This window comes from Anabrus simplex, chromosome 6 (assembly GCF_040414725.1).
Source record: "Anabrus simplex isolate iqAnaSimp1 chromosome 6, ASM4041472v1, whole genome shotgun sequence".
NCBI lineage: Eukaryota > Metazoa > Arthropoda > Insecta > Orthoptera > Tettigoniidae > Anabrus > Anabrus simplex.
The window spans coordinates 250,214,445-250,238,326 of record NC_090270.1 but is presented as its reverse complement, the minus strand read 5'-3'; the positions used below and the strand labels follow the sequence as shown (position 1 = coordinate 250,238,326).

General features: G+C 39.6%; 1 protein-coding gene across 1 annotated transcript in view; it reads left to right on the top strand.

Annotated features, from left to right (window-relative positions):
* The window catches only part of sax (saxophone), a 118,515-nt gene that overhangs the window by 35,625 nt on the left and 59,008 nt on the right, over nucleotides 1–23,882 (top strand). The window contains exons 4-5 of the mRNA XM_067149267.2: nucleotides 15,253–15,479; nucleotides 21,463–21,677. Coding sequence (XP_067005368.2) covers nucleotides 15,253–15,479; nucleotides 21,463–21,677 — 442 coding nt within the window. The remainder of the gene's footprint in view (nucleotides 1–15,252; nucleotides 15,480–21,462; nucleotides 21,678–23,882) is intronic.

Below are 23,882 nucleotides of genomic sequence, written 5' to 3'. Positions count from 1 at the left end.
CTTTATCGATAACTGTGCGTTTGAAATTTATATAAATAACTTCCGTGAAAATATGAGCAATGAATATTTTTCGTTGAAAATACAAGGGATGTAACACATCATATCGGATGTAACTTATCAGATGTAAGGCTTTTCAGGCGTTTGCTCTATTAACCAGCGTTTCGTCTTAGGTCTGACACTAGACTCATCAGAGTGGGATGTGTCGGACACTACCCACTGACGCTGGGGTGTATGCAGGTGAACTTATCAGTCGCATGTGTGGGTAATTCCCCACTGTTATAATTTTATTACATTGCATGGCTCTTAGCATTACGCAAGAAACACGACGGGGAGGTTATTAAATATAGTTTCTCCTGTCAGGACAAAGTTGGGGAGTTTCATTGTAATGGCCGACCCCCTTGCCTACTGCCAGTCCTAATCGAGTTGGGCAGTTGTCATTGTAGTGGGTAATGGCAGACACTCACTCTCCACCCTCCTTTTTATATCCTCAAAAACACTGACTGTGTGGTTTTTCCCAAAGTCTTACAGGACCTGCCAATTGGCATAAAACTAACATAACAGCCATATTAATGCAATAAAGTGGTTGTTTTTAATACATACAAATTCAAGGGAAAATTATTAATAACCCTAACCCCATGGTACAACAGCCCTGAATGGCCTTATGTGCCAAGCGACTGTTGCTCAGCCTGAAGGCCTGTGATTAGCAGGACGAATCCTCTCGGCTGTTGTTCTTGGCTTTCTAGATCGGGGCCGCTATCTCACCATCAGATAGCTCCTCCATTCTAATCACGTAGGCTGAGTGGACCTCAAACCAGCCCTCAGATCAAGGTAAAAATCCCTGACCTGGCCGGGATTCGAACCCGGAGCCTTGGTTGAAAGGCAGCGATCTTCAAAAAATTTCCAAAATCCATAAGACTTGATCCTAAAACACTCTATTTGCACTAAAATAATCGCTCACGCTAAAAACTTGTACAATATTGCAACAGTTCCGCTTTGTTATGGTCTAAAAACTTGCCTATTCTTCTTCGAAGAGAAGAATTCTTGTGATCTTCCTTAAAATCCCTCATACCGGTACTCTACAAAAATAATCCGTTAACATGGTGACATACTGTCCGTGGTATTATAAAAACTGTACATATAACTTGGAGCTAATATTTGAAACATTGACATTAAAATCCAGTGTTTCGTCGCCATAAGACCTATCTGCGTCAGTGAGACGTAAAGAAAAAAAATCCAGTGTTAAAATTATATTTTCTCTAGGCTGCAAAAACTAAAATGGGCCTATATTATTCTGCATGCAACACTGTGGAGCCATTCTTCGTCTCATTTTTATATGGCGAAGCTGTTCATTTTATGCATGATCTTCTTAAATCTAAAATGAATACACACACAACTATTTGTGGGCTGTTTAAAGGACTTGTGTAACTGAAAACTCTGTGTAGGTAAAGACTTACAGTGTATATGTTGTTAGGCTGTGTGGCTTCTACTCGTCTTGTGAGCTTACAGATACTGAATGAATGCACTTTCCACTCAAACAGATATTGCTTAAGCATGAACCAACTTGGCGGGGGAAAGAGTACATTGGCCTGTCCGAGCGTGTTGGCCGTGCGGTTAGGGGCGCGCGGCTGTGACTTGCTTCCAGGAAATAGTGGGTTCGAATCCCACTGCTGGCAGCCCTGAAGATGTTTTTCCATGGTTTCCCATTTTCACACCAGGTAAATGCTGGGGGCTGTACCTTAATTAAGACCCCGGGCGCTTCCTTCCAACTCCTTGGCCTTTCCTATCCCATCGTCGCCATAAGACCTATCTGTGTCGGTGCAACGTAAAGCCACTAGCAAAACAAGAAACCATTGGTCCGATGACTGACTATGGCTTGTGTATTGATGCTTATCACTATGGGTTCGATACTCCCTTACCTCATTCAGAAGTATTCAGAATGCCCAAATGATACGGAAGAACACAAGATAGATTTTGAAAGCTTTTTGGACGAAAAAGTGATAATGAATATACAAGCCTTTCAAAACAGCATTAAGTTGTGCTGGTAGGGAACGAGGCTAGAGTGACATTGTGAGTATAAGTAAGTAAATAAATAAATAATCTCTCCCTTCTCAATCCTTTCTTCTAAGGAATGAGGTTGGTGATGATTTCCTTGAACTTATGCTGAGCAAACTTGTATCCCCGGCAAACTGCTTCATCACATAAAAGAACTTGAAGTGAACTAAGGTAACCAGTAATGGCATCAGAAAACTTTGCACCGGGCGAGTTGGCCATGCGCGTAGAGGCGCGCGGCTGTGAGCTTGCATCCGGGAGATAGTAGGTTCGAATCCCACTATCGGCAGCCCTGAAGATGGTTTTCCGTGGTTTCCCATTTTCACACCAGGCAAATGCTGGGGCTGTACCTTAATTAAGGCCACGGACGCTTCCTTCCAACTCCTAGGCCTTTCCTATCCCATCGTCGCCAAAAGACCTATCTGTGTCGGTGCAACGTAAAGCCCCTAGCAAAAAAAAAGAAAACTTTGCTTTGTTCATACTGATGGCACCGGTAAAAAGAATATCATGTTGGAAGGACTGATCACTTGATCCTCTCACAGAAACCCCCAATATATTCCAAAACGATGAGCTAAAATAAATTTCAGTGACATTAGTAAGACCCGGAATTTCATCACAATTGTTCAGTATAAGGTTTAGTGAAGCTAGGCTCATTTGTTTCTATGCATGCGCTTTTAACATTAAGTTGCTCAGATTATATCCAGTCACAGGGTTTGTGTAGTGTGATGAACATCCAGTCAGTTAGGTGTTATGCTTCTCATGCTGTAGCATTTGGCTATGGTTTGTAAAACAAGTATTGTTCTACATTTTTTAATTTTTTTAATTTTTTTTATTGCTACTTGCTGGTCAAATGTGTACTGGCATTAGCATGTAACAACAGCTGTGGTTTAGAGCGTCCAGCTTAAATGTATTCTCCTTCTTGTTTTATGACTGCATAGGATCACTTTTCTCAGTCCATCGTTCAGGTCTATATAATACAATTATATTTAATAATATTGATTAATACAGTGTGTGTGTAATAAAATGAAATTTAATCATATGAAGTGGTTCGTGCTATGGGTTACTGTTGTCTCATCCTGGTTCATGAACCATGGGGAATGGCTGAGTGGCCTATTAAGTGGTCTTGAGAGTCAGGATACCAGTTGTTTTGGAATAGAAGTGGAAGGAATATTTTAAAAGCTTTCTTCTGAACGTATAAGAAAATATTTCTGTTGGCGTCGCAAACAACCAAGCTCGTGGGGAGGAGTAGAGTGATGTCAGTGAAATTACATTTGAGGAAGTGGAGAGGTTTGTAAATAAGCTCCATTGTTATAAAGTAGAAGAGAAATTAGACATGGTATGGTGAAATATAGTGGGAAGGCAGGGATGAAATGGCTTCAAAGAGTTACAAGTTTAACATGGAACATTAGTTAGGTGCCTTCTGATTGGATGAAAGCTGTAATTGTGCCCATCTATAAGCAAGGATACAGGAAGGATTGCAACAACTGTCGAGGTATTTCGTTGATCAGTACACCAGGCAGGCGTTCAGAGGCATTTGAAAAGAGAGGGTGCACTCGGTGGTTGAAAGTAAGTTGGATGAAAACCAATGTGGGTTCAGAACACAAGGGGCTGACAAGATAAGATATTCAGTATGCACAGGTAATTAAAAAATGCTACAAGAGAATAAACTGGTATGCGTATGTTTCGTAGATCTAGAGAGGGCATATGACAGAGTACTGGGGAATTATGGGATTAAGGTTAGATTATGTGGCAAAAGATCTTCATAGGTCGATGCCACGAACAAATATCTTTTTTTTTTTTTTAAAGGTTAGATTATTAAAATCATTCAAAGGCATTTATGTTGACAGTTGGGCTGGTGTGAGAATTTATTGTAGAATAACATTTTGGTAAGGTACTTACAGGGGTTAGACAAAACTTTAATCTTTCACTGTTGTTGTTCATAGTTCACGTGGATCATCTACTGAAAGGTTTAAAGTGGTAGGCAGGAATTCAGTTAGGTAGAAATGTAGTAAGCAGTTAGTTTGGCCTATGCTGGTGACTTGGTCTTAATGGCAGGCCTTGCTGAAAGCCTGCAATCTGATGTCTTGGAAGTTGAAAATAGGTGCAATGAGTGTAAGTTTCTAAGTAAGTAAATAAATAGCAAATTGCAAAATATCCCCTAAGAACTTGAAGTGAACTGATGTAACAAGTAATGAAATTAGAAAACTTTGCTTTGTTCATACTGATGACACTGGTAAAAAAAAGTGTCATGTTGGAAGGACTACTGATCACTAGATCCTTTCATGTCGCCCCCATACTCTAAAACAATGAGTATGACATGAAAATTAGCCTTTCCAAGACTAAAATGATGCCATAAGGAAGAGACCTAAGAGAATTGAATATCTGGTTGGGAATGCAAAACTGAAACAAGGAGATAATTCAAGTATTTGGGATGTGTATTATCCCAGGGTAGTAGTATAGTAAATGAGACTGAAGATTGTATGAAGGTGCAGCAAGCTAATGCAGTGAGATCACAGTTGCGATCAACAGTATGCTGCAAGAAAGAAGTAAACTATCTTTACACCAATCTGTTTTCAGACCAGCTTTGCTGTATGGGAGTGAAAGCTAAGTGGACTCAGCATATCTTATAAGTTAGGAGTAACTGACATGAAAGTAGCGAGAATGGTTGCTGGTACAAACAAGTGGGAACAAGGGCAGGAGGGTACTTGGAATGAGGAGGTAAAGGCTAAGATAGGAATGAACTCAATGGATGAAGCTGTATCCATTAACTAGCTTTGGTGGTTGGGGTTCAGCTGAGGTGAATGGAGGAGGATAGGTTAACTAAGAGAATAATGGACTCGATTATGGAGGATAGGAGAAGGCGAGGGAGACCAAGAGAATAATGGTTACACATAGTTTTTAATGATTTAAAGATAAGAGGTATTTAACAAAACGAGGGCACATAGCTAGTTACAAATAAAGAATTGTGGAGGTGGTAGTAAATTCATGGAGACTTGTGGACTGAATGCTGAAGGGCATAACAGTCTATATTGTACCAGGAAAAGTTGTGGGCAAAGGGCATGAGTAGGACCTCAGGGAGTGGAACTGGGTTTTGGAGCCGATACAGAGAAGGATAGTCTCGCAGAGCGAATAATAGATGGTAAATAATTTTTTTTAAAAAAACAATTTATTAATTTCTCACCCTGCGGTATGATTGTTGACTCAAAATTTATATTGAAATTAAATGTTGAAAATAATCTTCTTGAAAAAAAATGGCATAAATATCATTGGTTTCAAAGTCTTTCATATGTGTGAATTTCCACCTAAAGTCTTTTTAAACCTAAGCACACTTTTATAATGGTAAATGGATATGAGAAATTATTAAAAGTTTTCAGTTCTCAGTTCGTCAATCTTGTTATACAGCACACTTGAAATCCTACAGTCTTTCTACGAGAAATGAAATTGAAATTAAATTTATCACTTTTGAGAAATTATGGAAATTGTTCACACGCGACACTGAAGTTTCACTGTTCAAAATAAATGAAAAAGTTTAGTCAGTTTGTTACTCACTTATGACAAGAACTGTTGTTACCAAATGTCGAAAGATGGACATCTGGAATGTTCCATGTAGAATCAGGATCGGCGATGTTGACGTTCCCGATGAGGTGATGACAGCTGGAACTGTTGAGTTTCGCACACGAAAATTCATTTAGTGCGACTGGTTATCACTTACACTGTTGAACACTATTTATGGCGTATGAAGAATCACAGTCCTTTCTGTACTAAATACTATTTACAGTCGTTATTGAAACGTTCTTAATCACACAGTTCACACTTGAAGAGCAAAAAAAAGAAAGCAAGTCGATAAGCACAGTCTATGAACACAGTCATTAAGTTAGATTTTCTGCTAATCCTGTTATATTAACTCAGAAAAGTTCTTACTTTTTCATTCAAATTACTACTGTGAGTCTTATATTGATGTGACGTGAATAAAGAAATATAATGCAATACTCGAGAAAAAAATAAGTTCTGGTGATTCTTAAATATTAGGCTCTGTAGAAGTTTAATGTTACTTGACGTTGCCTAAGTCCACACGTAATGAAATAGTTAATATTTGTACTCCAATAAGTTCACTCGTGTTACAGTCTTAAATGTCTTTTTAGGATTATATTGTAATCGCGACGCGACATACTAACTGCAGTGCGACGTCCTTTATCGGTGATAGAATTTCGCGTTCTGGAGATACGACGAAAGTACTTCTACCGTGACTGCGCGAACATACTGTACGCGGGCCGGTCTCTTCACTATCTCACTCACACAGTTGTCTGCTTGTCCTTGTACGGTACTGTACTGTACTGTACTGCACTGGTTTGCGGGCTGTCTAGCCTTGACATATATAGATACCAGCGCAGGGAGGGGTGGCAGCTCTCCCTCGGCCATGTGACCGTAATTACGTAATTTCGTTGAGACTTTAAATTGTTATAACTCAACAACCGTTTGATGAATTAATTTGAAATTTACAGGGATTAACTTTTATGATGTTTGCTATAATTCAGCGTTTGTCCCGTTGAAATTGGTTAAGGTGTTAAAAAGCTGTTAAAAGAAAAATTCTTTCGAGAAATATCTCTAGGGGAGGTGAGCTTCGAGCGACAGGTGACGTCACTTGACTCCGCCTAGCGTACTCGTAGGGTCTGGCACATACTGGAACATTCTTTACATGGATGTTCGTACGTCGGTCGGATCTTTAATGCTGGAAATAACATTTCTTTCAATTAATATGGACCAGGACCTAGGCCTTCCTGGTACATCTTCCCCTTGGTTGGACGAAAAGAAAATACGCAGGATTTTCTTTTCCAGGCTTTACTCTTCCTGTGGTACATATTGTTTTAAATTGGCTGAGTTATAAATACAGGCTTACGCACTATGGCCAATGGATTTAGTTACGCAAGGCGAAATTATCCCATCATCTGTCATTTTATGAATTAAGTTACGAACTTCTTCTCGATATTTCTCGGGTACGGGATATGGTTTCTTCTGATAAGGAGACAAGTCATTTACATCAAGGTGATATTCGTAGTCAGCTATCTCTCCAGGCTTATCATCGAATACACATGCAAATTTCTGTAGAACGTCATTTTTAGCCTCCTCCAATTTTAATTTAATTTCCGGGTCTTCAACCACACTGGCTATTGACATTATATAATCCGGACCTATAATGGAGTTCTCATTGAATATGGACTCTGCATCGTCCTCACTTTGGTCACCCTTTCTACTTTCTGCTACGGCTGGCGCAACCTCGCTCACAGCGGGCTTAATAATGTCACCACCGGCTGCTTCAAAACGGGCTCCCTTCTCTTGAACTTCCAGGTCACCTCGTCCTACCAGCTGTAGTTCTACGGAATTATTCTGTAATCTTACGAGGTTGGCATCATAGTCAATGGTTCCTTTGTATTTGATCATAAAATCTGATCCAAGTATTAAGTTGAAGTTAAGACGTGATACTACCAAAAATATGTGTTCGAACATCTGACTGTTAATTTCAAACTCTAAAAATGCCTGGGATTTACATTTAACAATCTTATCAGGAACTATCCCTCTTACTTTAATTTGAACTGCAGGTAATAACAAAACATTGTTCTGATCTTTAAGCGAGTCTACAAGCTTATCAGAAATTAAAGAAGCTTGCGCTCCAGAATCGATGAGCGTAATCACCTGTAGGTTGCCTGTGCGTACTGTTATGACAGGTAATGAACGTGTAATAATTGGCCTTAGTGTTTGTGCGTCTTCGAATAGTAATTCGGAATCGTCAATATGCCAGTAATTGATAACAGCAGTACAATAATTTGACGTTTCGACCTCATCGTGTTCGGTAGTCAATCTCCTTATTGCGAGATCGGCGTTTTTTTTTTTTTATAGCGCCTGTTGAGTCAGGATCAGGTGATCTTTGTTCTCTTGGTCCGAATTGACGTTGGTATTCCAGGGATGTGGCTCCAGGTTCATCAGGATTACGGTTTCTCTCCCTGATGTATTCCCGTGTGTCCTTCCATCTACTTTCGAGTTCTCGTCGTCTGGCCTCACGATTTCCTTCAGGAGTGCTTTCGCGCTGTCTCCATGAATTCCTAGGTTGGTAAGGGTGTCTATCCTGATTCCTCTGACGTCTAAAATTCCGGAATCTGGTTGGGTTAGTAGGGCTTAATCTGCCTTCTTCACGTGTCCTGGGTTCCTCTCTCTCCGGCGGTTTTATTTCCGCAGAATTTGTATTTACTTCTCGACTCCTGTTAGTTTTCGGACTAGATTGGGTATTAGCCGTATCTAACCTACGCAAAGTAGCGTCAAAATGCTCCAATGTTTTAATGTTGGCAGCGACTAGTATTTCTTGCACATGAGGCGGATATTGAAGTGTCAAGATCTGAATAAGTTCAATATCTGGCAAAGGTGGATCTAAAAACTGGAGCTTCTTTAATTGCATTAGACAGTAATCTGAATATCGGGAAGTATTGACTGAAGTATTGTATTTGCTAGAGTAGAGTTGCATCTTTACAAGGTGCTGTCTTTCTGAATCCCAAAAGCGTTTAAGAAGTGCCTGTTTAAAGTCGTCATAGTTTTTAAAGTTGCTCTTAAAAGCTATGAACCATGATAAGGCTCGTCCTTCTAGAAGTTTGGATACTACTCTAAGTTTCCTATCGTCCTCTACCCTATTTTCCTCCAGGTAATCGTCGACATTTAACAAAAATTCTCGAGCAGTGTATTCATCACGTCCTGAAAATTTGACTGGTTTGTCATCTGGTACTTTAATAAGGGTTGTTGTATTGTGTATTTCCCTCGACGAACCAGGAATTGTGACGTCAGTTGTATGTTCTTTAAGTTTAATTTGATTCATTTCTTCGGACAAATTTTTAATTTTAGAATTAATTGAGGTGTCTAAACTTTTTATTTCATTTCTCAAGTCAGTTTTAATGACTTGTACGTCTTTACAGAAAGCAGCTATCTGGGTATGCGTGCTATCTAGCTGTCCTGTAATACGCCTGTCGAGTTCTCCTTGCGTGCTCTTAATTAATCCTATCTCGCTTCGTAATTTACCCACGTCGCTCTTTAATGCATCTCGCAAGGTTTCCTGCACCTGAGCTAACTTTGCTTGAGTTTGTGAGATGTTACCATGGGATTCTTGAAATTCAGTCCGTAAATCTTTAAGTTCAGTGGAAAATGCTTGGACGGAAGGAAGAACATTTCGAAGATCTTTGTCTAAAGACTTGACGACTTCTGTCTTTATTTCTTCCTTAATAGACTCTAAATTTTCAACAAACTGATCCCGCATGTTTTTCAATGTAGCTTCGACTTGTGCACTAGAATCAGTAAGTTTCTTTTCGAGGCGAGTTCCAGCTTCACGGAATCGTTGCTCGATAAGGGCACTAGATTCAGTGAGTCTTTTATTAATGACTTTATCCGCTTCAGCAAACTTAGTATCCAAGGTCTTGTCAATTTTAGAAGTTAAGTCTTCAACCTTACTATTTGACTCAGTTAACTGCGCTTGAAGTTGAGTATTTTGTGCCTGCATTTGTTGTTGAAGTTGAGCCTGTAATTGGGAATTAGACTCTACCATTTGAGCCTGCAATAGGTTATTAGACTGTACCATTTGTGACTGTAGTTGTGTTATCTGGTTATTAGACTTATCAATCTTGGCATTCTGATCATTAATGCTAAGCCTGAGAGCTTCGATTGCTGCAAGTAAGTTATCCATGTTTCCGGAATATTCGAATAAGTCAAATACAACAAGTTCTTTGCAGTCAAATCCTGTGCTCAAAATATAATGACTTGAATCGAACCCTGAATGTTGCGATTATTGCAAGTGCATCATTTATTATTATAGCACGGCTTCAAAATCGAGTCCTTGAAATTGCGATGTCATCTATTATTATAGTATGGCTCCAAAATCGTGCCCTTGAAGTTGGGGCGCCATCTATTATTATACTATCCTCTCTGTACCAGGAAAAGTTGTGGGCAAAGGGCATGAGTAGGACCTCAGGGAGTGGAACTGGGTTTTGGAGCCGATACAGAGAAGGATAGTCTCGCAGAGCGAATAATAGATGGTAAATAATTTTTTTTTTAAAAACAATTTATTAATTTCTTACCCTGCGGTATGATTGTTGACTCAAAATTTATATTGAAATTAAATGTTGAAAATAATCTTCTTGAAAAAAAATGGCATAAATATCATTGGTTTCAAAGTCTTTCATATGTGTGAATTTCCACCTAAAGTCTTTTTAAACCTAAGCACACTTTTATAATGGTAAATGGATATGAGAAATTATTAAAAGTTTTCAGTTCTCAGTTCGTCAATCTTGTTATACAGCACACTTGAAATCCTACAGTCTTTCTACGAGAAATGAAATTGAAATTAAATTTATCACTTTTGAGAAATTATGGAAATTGTTCACACGCGACACTGAAGTTTCACTGTTCAAAATAAATGAAAAAGTTTAGTCAGTTTGTTACTCACTTATGACAAGAACTGTTGTTACCAAATGTCGAAAGATGGACATCTGGAATGTTCCATGTAGAATCAGGATCGGCGATGTTGACGTTCCCGATGAGGTGATGACAGCTGGAACTGTTGAGTTTCGCACACGAAAATTCATTTAGTGCGACTGGTTATCACTTACACTGTTGAACACTATTTATGGCGTATGAAGAATCACAGTCCTTTCTGTACTAAATACTATTTACAGTCGTTATTGAAACGTTCTTAATCACACAGTTCACACTTGAAGAGCAAAAAAAAGAAAGCAAGTCGATAAGCACAGTCTATGAACACAGTCATTAAGTTAGATTTTCTGCTAATCCTGTTATATTAACTCAGAAAAGTTCTTACTTTTTCATTCAAATTACTACTGTGAGTCTTATATTGATGTGACGTGAATAAAGAAATATAATGCAATACTCGAGAAAAAAATAAGTTCTGGTGATTCTTAAATATTAGGCTCTGTAGAAGTTTAATGTTACTTGACGTTGCCTAAGTCCACACGTAATGAAATAGTTAATATTTGTACTCCAATAAGTTCACTCGTGTTACAGTCTTAAATGTCTTTTTAGGATTATATTGTAATCGCGACGCGACATACTAACTGCAGTGCGACGTCCTTTATCGGTGATAGAATTTCGCGTTCTGGAGATACGACGAAAGTACTTCTACCGTGACTGCGCGAACATACTGTACGCGGGCCGGTCTCTTCACTATCTCACTCACACAGTTGTCTGCTTGTCCTTGTACGGTACTGTACTGTACTGTACTGCACTGGTTTGCGGGCTGTCTGGCCTTGACATATATAGATACCAGCGCAGGGAGGGGTGGCAGCTCTCCCTCGGCCATGTGACCGTAATTACGTAATTTCGTTGAGACTTTAAATTGTTATAACTCAACAACCGTTTGATGAATTAATTTGAAATTTACAGGGATTAACTTTTATGATGTTTGCTATAATTCAGCGTTTGTCCCGTTGAAATTGGTTAAGGTGTTAAAAAGCTGTTAAAAGAAAAATTCTTTCGAGAAATATCTCTAGGGGAGGTGAGCTTCGAGCGACAGGTGACGTCACTTGACTCCGCCTAGCGTACTCGTAGGGTCTGGCACATACTGGAACATTCTTTACATGGATGTTCGTACGTCGGTCGGATCTTTAATGCTGGAAATAACATTTCTTTCAATTAATATGGACCAGGACCTAGGCCTTCCTGGTACAATATATAATAATGTGAAATGTAATAAAACATTTACTGGAAGTTTGTATCTACAAGTAGAATAACTCAGATTGTTTTTTTACATAATCTAATACACCACGACATGCGCCCCATTAGAGGCCCGACAGATGCCAAGCCTGTATTCAGTCTCTTTCCATCGCTGTCACAGAATTGTAGGCATAACATTGTTGATAGCTGCATGAATGCAGTGACCCAGATCAGGTATATCATGCATTGGTGTTTGGTAGACTGGACTCTTTACAATCCCTCATAGGAAACAATCAGGCAGTATAGCTTACAGGCTTCTAGGACAGCAAGTAGTTGGGTAATTACCTCTCCCAATCCAGCAGTGAGGAAACTCGGGGTACAGGAAATATCTTAAAATTTCCGCATAATGGCACAACACACCAACTTATTCAAAGATCACTCCACAAGGAAGTTGTGACACTGTGTACAACTGCAACATGTCTAGGTTTTCTTCCATTAATGGTGGGCTGTGTGAAGAAGAATGGGCCTATTGCTTTATCCTTCAATGGTGAACTTGATGTGGTGGCCTGACATTGAAAGGATTCTTCCCATTTTGCGCTGGCTTCTGTCCCATTTCTTAATTGAAATGCACATGGGATAAGCTGGCCATAGTTGATACTCCTACTGAAAACAATATTGTACAACCATAACAGACTTGAGAAACTCGCAGGACACCTTGTGCTCCAAAGTCCACATGGCTGCTGTCCTCTGTAACAAAGTTATGTGCTATGCAAACTGCCAACATGCAAAAACTGTAAAAGAAACATTCTGAGTTACTTACCTGTAGAAACAATCTTTCAGTAAATAACTTCATTACTTGTCAAGTTTTACTATACCTTTAAGCCAGGCATGCTGTATGATATTTCCTGACATGAACATCACACATGGATCTGACCTAACATTTAAGTGAGTTACAATGTTAATTCCAAGAAAATTTTAATGTTGAGGCAAAGAAAGAGGATAATTAAATACAGTGAACCCTCACTAATTCAGAATTCTCGATAATTCAGACTGGTTTTCATCACTAAGTAAAACACTGCAATACAGTATTGGCCATAATTCGCGCTAAGGTCATTTATTGTAAAATGTCCATTGCATCCCCGTCCCTTCCCACTCTTTCCACCTGTGGCCAATAAGGAGTATCATTATTGGTCATAAGTACGCCAAAAGGTCAATACCTGATCAGTCTGCTTGCTGAAGCCCACTTGACAAGTTACAGTTACATTGTGTTAAATTCTGTCGCTGTGATTGCTTAAAAGTGTATGAAAGTGATGTACTGATGTCTTCACTACAATACAGTAGGCCAACTAATATGAGTGTCAGGGATAAATATAAATCGTTAAGTTTAGAAGACAAAATGAGTGTGCTGTGACAGAGTTTGGCATCAGTAAGTCAATATTTTACAATATTAAGAAATATTACAGTAAAACTTTGGACTTTGTGCTAGAACAAGAAGAATAATTTTTTGTTGACAGAAAACAAAAATGGATGAATGGGCCTAAATAGACCACTATTGATGATTCTGTGTACCCCTAGTATAAACAACAATGCTCTTTCGGAGTTCCTAGTTAGAGGAATTTAACTGCCGGCTGCAGCGGAAAGATTTACAGATAAATTAAGCCAGACAGGTTTCAAGACTAGTGCTGGATGGCTGTTTAGATTCCATAATCGGCACAGTATCTCTAACAGAAAAGTATGTGGTGGAACTTTAATCCAGACATTGCAAGTTTTGAACCATTTTGTAAAGAATTAAAGACTGGTTTAGAAGAGGTTTGTCTTCGGCACAGATCTACAATACAGATATTTGGACGTTCATCACTGCCAATACACAGACCAGCAGGAAAGACCATTCAACACTGAACGTAAAGTGAATAAGGAACGAATCCTTGGTCTTTTTTTTTTGTTAATGCTGATGGTTCACGCCGTTTAAAATTGCTCATTATTGGGAAATCTGTAGAACGTAGGGCGATCAAAAATACATATTATCTCCCACTCGTCTATAAAGCTAACAAAAAGGCTATGGTTACCACACAGTTATTCTCTTACTGGTTCAGTAATCACTTCATCCCTGAAGTTCAGAAATTCCAAATTGAGGCGTTAAAATTGAAACCTGAAGATGTGAAAGCCTTGCCCCTGCTCATCCCCCTGATCTGTCTAATGATGGATTGTGTAAGTGTGTTTCTTGCTCCAAACACGACTTCGCTGATCTAGCCTATGGACCAGGGTGTAATCCCTACTCATAAGCGCCTTTGATAGATGCAAGCAACTTGAGGAATGTTTGGTGTTCAATGTTAAAGACAGTAGAGACAGACTGTAATGAAAATTAAACTAAAAGCTTATAACCTCAAGAGTGCCATTTTCAAATAGGCCAGCAGGTGAAGTTAAAATTATGACCATTTAAAACACATGGAATAATCTTTTGTTTGATTTTGAAGGAATAGAAGATTCAGATTTCCAGGGTGCATTTGGAGCTACAACCAGGGACTGGCTGGATAAAGATGATGAAGATTTTGACTACCAGATCCTGACTGATGACTAAATAATGGACAGGCACAAAGAACTTGATAGTAGCAACTTTTAAGGCCGAATAGCTCTTGAAAATAGGTTCACCTAATATGTAAAAAATTTCCCACCTTCTTTGGAATTTAAAAAAGGTTGAAGGGTGAAGTTTGTAGTTTTAATTTCTTGAGAAAATATGTATTTGGCCACTGTAAGAGAACCATGTATAATGTAATTCTTGGTCCATCTCATTTTTTTGCCTTTATCAGAATAAATGTTTGGTAATTTTTCAAGACCATACCTTACTATGAAGGAAAATAATACCATCTTGATGAAATCAAGCTAATAGGGGCTAATACTAGGAGCTCGTGGTACGGTGCTAGCCTTCTTCATCAAGTTCTGGAAACAATTCAGTTTACCAAAGGACAGGATTACGGGCCTAGTCATATCTGTAATGCGCAGTTCAATGCGAATAGTGTGATCTCACATCTACAATCTGTGAACATCATTTATAGTTCACTTTTTGTTTTTTTAGTCTGCCTTCAATCAGTCTACTCTGAATGCATTTTAGTTATCAGCTATAAACTTTAAATTTTTCATTTGCCTATTGTACACTTTGTCCTTTGTTGGCAGCCTGTATATATGGGAAGTTCATGGTTTTAATAAATCATATCTCTGTATCCTGCATTTATCATGTGGACCAAGCAAGTGGCTGTGGGGTTTGGGTCACATAGCTATCAAGCTTGTATTCGGTAGATAGTGGGTTTGAACACCACTGTTGGCAGCACTGAACACTTTTTTTCCATGGATTCCCATTTTCACACCAGGCGAATGCTTGGGCTGTATCTTTATTAAGGCCATGGTCACTTCCTTTGCAGTCTTAGCCCTTTCCTATCCCATCTTTGCCATCAGGCCTATCTGTGTGACGTAAAGCAAATTGTAATATTTGTTATGTATTAATTGCAGATGAGGTGCCATCAATCCCGGACAGTACAAGTTACATTGTGAAGCTGACGTTCGCCATCCTTGGTCCAGTGCTTGCTCTAGGGCTGGTGGGCATGCTAGTACTGCTCCTGATGAGGCGCACACACCGCAAGCGGCTCATGACCGTCAGATCAATGACAGATCCAGAGACTTTCTATGCATCTGATGACCTCTTGAGAGTCACTGCCGCTGGGGATAGCACGCTCAGAGTGAGTAATTACCTTAACTTCTAAGTTATATGTAGGAAGATAGGAACACGAATGGGAACAAATAATACTGTAGTATAAACAAAATGACTGGTCTGCATTGAAAGAGGAAGCTACTGAGTGAGTTGGCTGCTTGGTATGAACTCTGAAACTGTAAGCTTTCATTCAGTAGATGGTGTGTTTGAACCCCACCATCAGCATCCCCGAAGACAGTTTTCCACTACTTCCTGTGTTCACACCAGGCATATGCACTGTTACCTTAATTGAATTGGTGAGCGCAAATGGAACATATTCCAAAAAATCAAAAATTTAACTGAGATAGCCATTTTGTTCCTGATGGCAAGCCCCATCAATTGCGTTGAAAAGAGTACACATTCCCATGCAGTGGACAGTGTTTTTAGTGATCAGTAGTTTTCACTGAGTGGAACAAGGGACACATTCCTGGAATAAGTCCCCTTTTGAACTCGATGCTGTGCTAGCTGTCAGCGCAGGTCAGTCCTGTGATACGAAGTAATAATGGGTTATTGTTGATAATAATGTTAACAAACTGTTTTGTGTGTTGTGAGCCGTACACAGCATTTTGTATTTTCTTACTTAATCTTAAGACCAGCTACATAATGCTTCCTTCAAGCAAGGCGTATGATGGAAAGATAAACATGTGGCACTTGTTTTTGTATTTTATAGTAATAAATTATTATTATTATTTCTTCCAGGTACCTATTAAGGCCAGCAAGATTAGTGATCTTTTAAAGCTTGTCAAGTTTTCCTTTCTTTCTTTCTTTCTTTCTTACTTTCTTTCTTTCTTTCTTTCTTTCTTACTTTCTTTCTTTCTTTCTTTCTTTCTTACTTTCTTTCTTAATCTGTTTACCCACCAAGGTTGGTTTTCCCCTCGGACTCAGAGAGAGATCCCACCTCTACCGCCTCAAGTGCAGTGTCCTGGAATGTGAGACGTTTGGGTCGGGGGATAAAACTGGGGAGGAGGGTCAGTACCTTGCCCTGGCGGCCTCATCAGCTATGCTGATCGGGCCTTGGGGGGGGGGGGGGGAGATCAGAAGGGATAGACAAGGAAGAGGGAAGGAAGCGGCTGTGGTCTTAAGGTAGGTACATTCCCGGCATTTACCTGGAGGAGAAGTGGGAAACCGTGAAAAACCACTTCCAGGATGGCTGAGGTGGGAATCGAACCCCCCTCTACTCAGTTGACCTCCCGAGGCTGAGTGGACCCCGTTTCAGCCCTCGTACCAGTTTTCAAATTTCGTGGCAGAGCCTGGAATCGAACCCGGACCTCCGTGGGTGGCAGCTAATCACACTAACCACTACACCACAGAGGAGGCCTATCAAGTATATCCCAGACCATTATATACATCTCTATGAGGAGCGCCACACTTGGCCAACGGCAGGAGCTGATGACCAGGACAATGAATAACTATAAAACAAATTATGGTGGGCGTATTGTTGTGTAATCATGTGTTACTGTTCAATAGACTTTTGATATTGTGAGTGTATTATACATTATCTGTCTCTACAACGATATTTCTCAAATTTGAGTGTAAAAAGGGACATATTCCTTGACATAAAAAATTGTATAACTTGAAAACCGTACGGAATATGATTTCCATATTTCGCAGTTGAATATGCAGATATGTATGTTGTATGTTGGGTTTTCAGCCCAAAGGCTGGTTTTATCCTCCACAACTGCACCAACAGCTGTCATAGATAGCCTAGGTGTCTCTGAAGAGGCATACTAGGGAAATGAGGAGTGAGGTAGTTTCCCGTTGCTCTCCTCACTGAGCCAGAAATTGCTATTACCTATCAGTCTGCCAAGTCCACTGAAATGAATGTATCAACCAACACTATGAGTGATATTTTCACACCATTCATAACAGGGACTGGCTGCATAAGAAATGGTATTACTAGCATCGCTCATACAGTCTCACTACATCTTCTGCAGGGGTTACCATGGACCAGACTAAGGGACATATTGGTTAAGGAAGCAACTGAAGTTTGTGGAAAGACAAGTGTGAAAACAAGGTAGAAGGAAACACCTTGGTGGAATGAAAGAGTGAGAGAAGCAATCAGGGAAAGAAGTCTCTTGCAGAAAGAAAGAGATAGGGACAAAAATGAACCGGATCTTACTAGAGACGAGGCAAAGATCAGAAACCTGGAAAGATCCGGGCTGCGGCGTGTTGCGGAGCTATCAGGCACAGAGTTGAGATTGCGAAGGACACACAACAGACTACAAGACAATAAACAAAGTGAGATACTCGCTAATAAAATATTGCTACTACCATACAGTGCTACTGAGACATTTCAAGCGTTAGTTGACGAAGCTAACATTTTCCTTAAGTGTAAATGGCCCACGTTGTCGAAAGCCTTGCTTATGTCTAGGAAGACCAGAGTAACATCTTGTTTGTTGTGTTTTGCTGAGTTTAACACAGATCTGAGTAAAGCGGTGTTTATGATGGTGCCAGGTGATTTGGGGAATCCTCTTTGGTGTTCGCTAAATTGGATGTAACTCCTTAATCGTGCGTCAAAGACCTTCTCGATGACACGACGAAGGACTGAACATATAGTGATTGGCTTCCAGTCTGACAGTTCTGTTGGATCTCCATTTTTAGGTAACAAAATGGTGCACGCCTTTGTGAACAGTAATGGAACGTGCTCTGTCTGTAACATTATTGTAGTGATTTTAGCTATGATGAATGATGCCATATCATCTTTGATAGGTCTGACTTAGAACTCTGTCAGGTCCGGATGACGTGTCCACAGCCATTCGTTTCACAGCCAGGATTATTTCGTCCTTGTGCACCGTTACATCAAAGGTTTCGTCTTGTACAGCGCATTCCCTTTCAGTCAGCAGGTCATCGTAATGTTCGCATTCACAGTTGTTAGGTGTGGCAAACGTAGATGAAAAATGATTCTCAGTATCCTCGATATCAGCCGTACAGTGAGTCGTTTGATCATTCAGAGCGTTTCTGATGGCTTTTCTTTGCTGGTTGTAATAGAAATACTGCATTTCTTGGTATCGGTACTTCTTACGTCTCTTTTCTTTATCTCTGTTTGTTGCCCTCGGCGGATTTGAGTGTTGCTTGTAAGTTCTCTGTAGCTTTACATCTCTCTCCATTTTTCTTGCCTCAGAGTATTTTTTTGCCAGGTGTTTAGGGCCTGGTAGGAGATCTATGGCTTCGGCTAAGAAAACAGCAAATTCGTCAACAGACTTGTCAAACTGATCTGTGCTCATTTCATAAGAAAACTTACAATTCCACTTGTTCAAGCTCTTTTTACGTTCGTCTATTGGCCCCACCGGGTTTCTACTCTCATTTTGAGAGTGAAATTCTTCGTTATTGTATGCTTCATCACCTTGTGAAGCGACATTGTGGTTTATGGTAGGCTGTCTCTGTAATTTTGCGATGGATATCAGGATGAGATCGACTTATATGCACATTGAGTTTTATGTAGTGTTTGCCGCAGTGGGAACAGGGGAATCTGCTTGCATTCCTGTCCTCCGTTAGGAGTCTAATTATTTCCCTCAAACTTTCTAATTCTTACCTCATATTCCTCAGTGCCCGCTCACAACTGCATGCACTACACCTGTATTACTTAGTTATTCTTTAATCCACGAAAATATGAAGTATTATGAATTAAAAATCAACAGAAATATAATAATATATTCTGTGAATATAAAAATAATCCAAGCGAAGGAAGACTGTATACTACACAAGGACTATGTTGTATCCAAGGAATCGGTATACAGAAAACACAACATAAATTTATTGTTTCATTCAGTTTTTACACAATATGTACATAAATGCAACTAAATTTTCTTGAAGCTGGATGCACTTGTAAGCAATTAATGATGGCATTACTGTAGACTGAGGGTCTGTGGAAATATACATATACTTTATATACATGAGAGTCTATGTACACACGAATCTATCTTGCAGAGATAGTCTGTCAAGTAAGAGAGTTCAAGATAGTCGAAAACTATCTGCCTTGAAGAATTACAAGCATAACTTGCAATGAAAGTTCGTACTAACAGAATGCTAGTAGTTGCCGTAGGCTTGTCAGGAGCTGACATAAATATTCACAATTAGTAGAATACTAATGTTAATGTCGGAGCCTAAGTGAGGACTGAGGGATGAGTAGAATACTGGCATCAGGGCTCGACGTGGCTACAGGAAGCGGGAGGTGAGGCAGTGTCTAGAGGTGAAACCTCACAACCAGAATTTCAGACCACCTGGTCAATACACATGTTTAAGAGGGATAGCCTCCGTGTTCGACTTGCAGTGTAATCTGGCGTTAGACACTGAGGAGTCCTCGTAAGGAGCGGAATGGAGCTTCCTTTTATAGCGCTGGCTGACGTCACAAGCAAGCGCACTGCAGTACCTCGTAGAGTCTGGAAAGATCTGGGCTGCGGCGTGTTGCGGAGCTATCAGGCACAGAGCTGAGTTTGCGAAGGACACACAACAGACTACAAGACAATAAACAAAGTGAGATACTGAAAATGAAAACCTACAACCTGTTTTTCCAGTCATTGACCGGGTCAGGGATGTAATGAATGAAACATATATAGGCTGTTATTACAATGGGGTCGCCACTCCCAAGGTGATTTATTAATGAGTGATAAATGGTATGAAATGATAATGGAGAGTGTTGCTGGAATGAAAGAGGACAGGGAAAACCGGAGTACCCAGAGAAAAACCTGTCCCGCCTCCGCTTTGTCCAGCACAAATCTCACATGGAGTCACCGGGATTTGAACCACGGTATCCAGCGGTGAGAGGCCGACGCGCTGCCGTCTGAGCCACGGAGGCTAAAGTGAGATACTAACTAATAAAATATTGCTACTACCATACAGTGCTACTGAGACATTTCAAGCGATGAAATGATTGGAATAACAGTTTAACTATAGCTATTTAAATGTCGTTTAATCTAAATACGTAGACAGATTATTATTATTATTATTATTATTATTATTATTATTATTATTATTATTATTATTATTATTATTATTCATCATTTCCCTTTATCCAGCTGTAGCCGGGTAGGGGCAAATATGGTTCCTCTCCACTTTCTTCGGTCTTTCCACCACTCCTCCTCCAACACTGTGTCCCAGTCCAGGTTTTTTTCTATAATGCTGCGTTGGATGGTATCCTTCCATCTCAATCGTGGTCGTCCACGGCCTCTCCTTCCTTGGATTTGCATTTCCATCACCTTTTTTTGGCATTCTTTCGTCGCTCATTATTATTATTATTATTATTATTATTATTATTATTATTATTATTATTATTATTATTATTATTACAGCCTATTACATTTTAACAGAAATGAAAACTGCCTTTAATGTATAATGTCAAATTATCTGAAAGATTACACAAGTAATTCACAATAATATAGCAAGGAATTGCTGTCTAATAAAATAATTACACTGCAGTACAATTTTAAATTGCAATTAGGTGTATCTGAACTGCAGCAGGTTAACTGAACAGTAGAAATGTAGTTAACACTAAATACTAAAATACCTAGACAGATTTTTTCCACTACCCGCTAACAAAAATTTAAAACTGCCCTTATGAACAAATAAAATAACTACACTAGAATTCTACTTACAGGTAAGCACTTACTACCACTTAACATCAGTGCACTCAATCCACAAGCTGGTAGAGGTTAGTGCATACGGGAGGGAATTAGGCGAGATACACTAAAAGTACAGTTTCTGGTTATTAAGTTATTTCTGCAAAAGGTATGGGTCTGGAATATAAAAGAAGGAAATAATTCAGAATATTTTGTGCAAAAGCTTTGAGTGTATATTACCAAGATACTAATTAATAAGCATATTTAACTGAACACAAATGTACGAAACAAATATGTTGGCATAACAGTCTGCTCCAATCAGCCTCATCACTTTCAAGAGAACAAAAGTCATGATGATATACAAATAGTTGTAACCATATCTTCTTTTTCATTGTAACCAACATTTGTCTCTTTCAGGAGTATCTAGATCATTCCTTGACATCTGGTTCAGGCTCCGGTCTCCCGTTGCTCATACAGCGGACTCTTGCCAAGCAGATCTCCCTTACAGAATGCATTGGTAAAGGTCGATATGGCGAGGTGTGGAGAGGAATATGGCACGGTGAAAATGTGGCTGTCAAGATATTCTTCTCTCGTGATGAAGCTTCCTGGATCAGAGAAACAGAAATATATAGGTGAGGACCACTTATCATTTATCATATAGGCCTATCTGTATCAGTAGTTAGATAAATATGAAACAAAGACCCTAAAGCTATATTAGCCGGAATAAAAGATGGCTCACTTGCAAAACGACCCTGAATTTTTTTTTAAGAAAAATGAAATAATTAGTGTAACTGCAGTTGATTTACTGTCACGTAATATACCGTATTTCACGGCATAATCGTCGCCACCGCGTAATCGTCGCATCCTTTATTTTCAATACAAAAATCGGACTTTAAACCTTTAATTACATAATCGTCGCACGTCCAAATTTTGTTCACTAATCTGGTTAAAAGGTAAATGGAACTGCAACGTAAGTTGCACATGAATGCGCAATTTAAATACGTGTATGGTTTATGGGCAATTTGGCAACACAGTCACGTTTGCGACATGTTGCACAACGTATAAATAAATAATACCGGTATATGTACAATGCATGGCTTACCGGTAGGCTATCGGCAGTTTGACAACGTGGTCGCGAGACAGTGTACTATTTATTCACCACCTACATATTATGAGTTCCCATTTGAAATACGTAAGGCTGTAAGTTATCGCTTATCGGCAACGTCGCCAGGAAATACCGGGTAGGTAGGTTGAGTGGACCTCGAACCAGCCCTCAGATACAGGTAAAATTCCCTGACCCGGCCGTGAATTGAACCCGAGGCCTCCGTGTAAGAGGCAAGCACGCTACCCCTACACCATGGGGCCGGCTCCTGTGTTATTGCGCACGAAGTGAAATCCAAGACGATAACGCAGATTTCCACGGAATTATTCAGCTCACGGTCAGCCGAATTATTTACGATGTCTCAGTTGTCATCGCTAGACTCTTATCTTACTACTACGTCATAAGTGTCCGGGCATGGGATGAAAACTTTTATCCAAGCAGTCAAGATAATTATTATCCAATGCTATTAAAGTTTTATTTTATAAACTCGTCAGTAATGTAATGTAAAATCATCAATAACTGGGAAGAAATATTAACCTAATTACCGTATGTTTAAAAGAAATTGAAAAAAATGAATGTTTGTTACTGACGTCTCGGAATACAGTCAACTGTACAGTAGATCTACACCGCGCTAGCTAGAGCTCCGGTGTGTCGCAACCAACGAGCTAAACTGATAAATTGCTGCATGCTTCCTTGCTGCCTAACAGTATTGGCTGCTCTGGAATGGACAGATCACAGATGCATTTATTTGTTTCAGATTTACGTGATTACTGTAGACATGTGTGCGTGAGAATTTAAGTTTTTAATTGTGTTTGGGGTGTTTGCAGAAATAATTTGTTTTAATAGTGAACAATTACGGAAAGTCATTTATATCGCAAAACATTAACGTGTGAAGCATTTATAAGCGATTATGGGTAAATATAGAAACTATTCTGCGGGCTTCAAGCTAAGCGTAATTGCCTTCGCTGAACAGCACGGGAACAGAGCTGCAGAAAGAAAATTTTCAGTGAGTGAAAAGTTGGTGCGTGACTGGCGGAAAGTAAAAAACAAGCTAAAAAGCACAAACCCTTCTAGACGCGCGTTTAGAGGTCCTAAAACAGGGAAGTTTCCTATAATTGACGAAGAAGTGTTTAGGTACGTCAGTGAAATACGTAACAATGGCTGCAGTGTATCATATGAAATGTTACAAATTAAGGGACAGGAGGTAGCGCGCAAACACAACATACCGGTAACTCAGTTTAAGGCGACTCGTGGGTGGATTAAGGGGTTCATGCGACGACACAATCTGTCAGTGCGAAGGAGAACAACACTAAGCCAAAAGTTGCCTGCTGATTACACGGACAAGATTGTAAATTTTCTCTGATTTGTCATATGTTTGCGCAAGGAAACTTCGTGCTTGCTTTCTCAAATCGGTAATGCCGATCAGACTCCAATCTTTTTTGATATGCCTCGCAACAGCACTATTGCGCTAAAAGGATCACGGAGTGTATTAATGAAAACCAGCGGTAGTGAGAAGTTGCGATGCACGGCAATGCTAGCCATTACAGCTGACGGGAGAAAGTTGCCGCCTTACGTCATTTTCAAGAGGAAAACGATGCCTAAGAATATACAGTTTCCCCGTGTAATTCATGTACGAGTGCAACCAAAGGGTTGGATGGACGTAGAACTCATGCTGGACTGGGTTAAAACTGTGTGGAATAGAAGACCTGGTGCACTACTAAAACAACCAGCTCTG